Source organism: Temnothorax curvispinosus, unplaced genomic scaffold (genome assembly GCF_003070985.1).
Source record: "Temnothorax curvispinosus isolate PA1 unplaced genomic scaffold, ASM307098v1 QBEX01002221.1, whole genome shotgun sequence".
NCBI lineage: Eukaryota > Metazoa > Arthropoda > Insecta > Hymenoptera > Formicidae > Temnothorax > Temnothorax curvispinosus.
The window spans coordinates 1-3525 of NW_020212001.1; the positions used below are offsets into that span (position 1 = coordinate 1).

General features: G+C 29.5%; 1 protein-coding gene across 1 annotated transcript in view; it reads right to left on the reverse strand.

Annotated features, from left to right (window-relative positions):
• Window positions 1-1294: 1294 nt before the first annotated feature.
• Window positions 1295-3525, reverse strand: part of LOC112468903 — a 3111-nt gene continuing 880 nt past the window's right edge. Inside the window, exon 2 of the mRNA XM_025038303.1 lies at window positions 1295-3351. Coding sequence (XP_024894071.1) covers window positions 2215-3351 — 1137 coding nt within the window. The 3' untranslated portion in view covers window positions 1295-2214. The remainder of the gene's footprint in view (window positions 3352-3525) is intronic.

Here is a 3525-nt window from a genome sequence, read left to right on the forward strand (position 1 = left end):
AAGAAAATGATCGCGATGCCATGCTATGAATCTATCGCTATTCTTAAGCTACCGTAATCTCGAACAATATCTTTTTTATGCGAGAAATCTGAAAATGATCAACCCACTTATCATTGTTAAAAACAGTCAATATTTCTTCCGGTGAAATATTTTGTATAAAATTTGCAGTTGCCGAAAGGAGCTGATAATCAAATGCTAGATCTTGTTGTGAGCGCACAACGAATAATAGATTAAGTATCGCACTTGGCAACTCCGAGTTGCCTCCTACCAGTAACTTGACCCTAGCGACGAGGACCGCTGACGCGAAGACCTGCCTAAGTCTCGGGAATGACCAAATATGGTCATCCCGGACATCACCCGCCCGTTAGACTTTGACCACGGTGCCAAAACCGCTGACAACGAAGTCAGCAACACCGAGCGGATAAAGAACCCGCCTTTTCCGACGAGTGGCGGGCAGTCGGTCGTCAGCTAGTAACGATACGAGAAACGTGCGTCCTACACGAAAGTATTTTCTGTTACGCGAGTACCGGGATCAGCAAAGAGGAAACCGCATTAAATTTGTAAAAGGGAAATATATTTCACTCATTTATACATATTGAATTATTTGTTCTCCGATCCGAAATCCTAAAGAAACCTTGTGCCGGCACATCCCATCCTTGAGGCACAACAATCTAAACGAAAAAGTTTTATATCTCACGACTATTTTCGCTGATCGTGAGATTAAATTAAAAATATAAGAATACTTTTTTAAAGCTTTGCACACTTTTATCGTAATAATTATTATGATATTATTTAATTATTTAATTCTTATTCTTTACTTTCAAATTACTTTCTCCTAAAACGACGATATAGTTTCATATCGAATAAAGCACAGAGACTAGATTAACAAGAGATACAAAATCAATCAATGAAGCTATATGTCTTATTTTAATTTTTTTAAAGAATAAATTTAATAACTTGTTATTTCAAAATGTAAATTTACATACAACGAAATGTTTACATTTCGAGATGATGATTTATTAAATTTGACTCAAATTTGTTGAATTTATTAAATTTAACTCAAATTAGCCGATTTATAAATTTTTGTGAAGCATTTTCTTTCATCTCCAGGTGATCGAATTGTATATTTCTATTAAATCGAGCATCTGTGTATGTAATTCGCTCAACATCACATACGTCTCTGAATTAGAAATAAAGATAAATAAACTGGTAAAAAAATAAATAATAAAATATAAGTTTATTTATTTTTTCATCTACATATATTAAGGAATAATTATGAATTTGATTGTTTCAAATAAATCACATTTTATTGAACTCGAATTAATGACAATATCGAAAACGCAAATAAGCATTGAAAAACAAAAATTAAGCTTAAATTTAAAACAAATTAATATTTCGTTGAAAAAGGTAGTTGCTAAAGACTCCGACGTTATAATGTGTATGTACGTTAATGACAATATCGAAAACGCAAATAAACATTGAAAAACAAAAATTAAACTTAAATTTAAAACAAATTAATATTTCGTTGAAAAAGGTAGTTGCTAAAGACTCCGACGCTATAATGTGAATGTACGTAGAATAATCTACAGAACGAAATTTTTAATAAGACATACAGTACTGATAAAAATAAATGAAATATTTACATATAACATAGGTTTGTAAGAATTCTTATTTCCTTTTGTTTTAAATCAACTCGTAGACTTGAGAAAACTCATAACTAAAAACTTTTAATTAAACTACATTAAGTGTAAAGTTTTATTCGTACATCTAAACTCAAATCAAGAATTATTTTTAATTTGTATTAGTACTTATCTGAATATAAATTCTCACAAGTACAAGATGTTTCTTAAAGAATACCCAATAATTACATGGTGCTATTTCTTATCAAAAATTGAGTTGAAAAATTCTAAATCAGTACGTCATTGAGCGTACGTCCGGGTAAAGAATGGTGCAAATTGAATTGACTTTAGTCAATAATTACTGCTGTATAGATTATGCATTAGAATTATGCACTACAGAAAAAAATAGTTCAGATTTCTTTGACTCAATTTTTGACAAAAAATAACGCTATGTAATTAATGGGCGCTCTTTCAGAAACACTCAGTATAAAAGTTAAAAGCTAGAATATATAGCAAAGAAAAAATATACTAATTAAATAAGAAAAATATTTTTATCATATTCTATGAATTTACGACTGCAATATTACATGCAATATTACACTCCAATATTTGCAAATGTAAGTTCCCTATCTGCCTTAAACGGTAACAAAGAAAGATGAATACTGACTTCAGGTAATTTACTTTTCTCAATCAATTCCATTATCTTAATTAAATTCTCTTGTGGTAGATCTCGATATTGTTTAGTATTCTTAATCACTTCTATGTGAATTTTAATAAAAGTTGCCGAATGTGTTTCCAAAAATTTTGCATTGGACAACAACGCAAGCTCTATAAGGTCCATAGCATTGTAAATGGAAATAACGTGTAGCAAATAATGTTCACACGTCGATTTTAAACTTTGTACATCATACTTATCAGCTGCTGTTAACAATTGTTTAAGCATATCATAATCACATTGTTCTATTGAGCCAGTTGCAATATATAATAAAATCTGATAAAAAGATCGTTTTTCCTTATCCGTTACTAATTCATTTGTCATATCTTTTTCTATTTCCTGTGTAAAGCAGATATTCTTAAAGTAACTACTATTGGTGGCGCACAACGATTTTTTTGATATAACATGTGGTTTTCCTCCTATTATAAATTTGATTGATTCCTCATTTTTATACTCGAACATGTCAAAGCTTGGGTCTTTAAAATATGTCACATTTTTTGAAAGTTTTGTTGACGACGGCAGTAAATCCATATGTATAATGTTATTTATCAGCTTACAAAAAATTTCAAACTTGCAATTTATTATAAGAGAATTTCCAAGATCAATGTCCTGTGTCAAGAACTCAATTAACAATGTCATATTTGATATATGACCTGAAATAAACTTTGAGAATATATATTCTCCAGACGATCGCTTTATAGTAGTCTCACATGAACCATGAAATGAATTATTAGTAAGTATATTCAATTTTATTCCCTTAATCGATGAACTACTATTATCACGTAAAACATTCATCAGAATCTCGCATTGACCTATTTCTGGAAACGACGAAATCATATCTTTGATCGTAGAATAACTCTCATACTCTTCAATTGTCCATGAATAATCAAATATAGTAGATTCAAGTTTTGTTATGCAACATCTCTTGATATACAAAGGTAAAAATGGTGGAGATACTGTCTGCTCCTTTTTTGGTGTATTCTCGGTAGAGACATTCTCAACTTCTTTATCAGAAATCTGAAAATAATTAACTTACTTAATTATAAATGATGAAAAAAGAACGAATATCAAAATGTCCTAAAAGTTTCTATGCCTTTTAATAAAAGAGATTTAATTTTAAACAAATATCCTAACATGTAATAACATATATATATATATATATATATATATATATATATATATATATATATA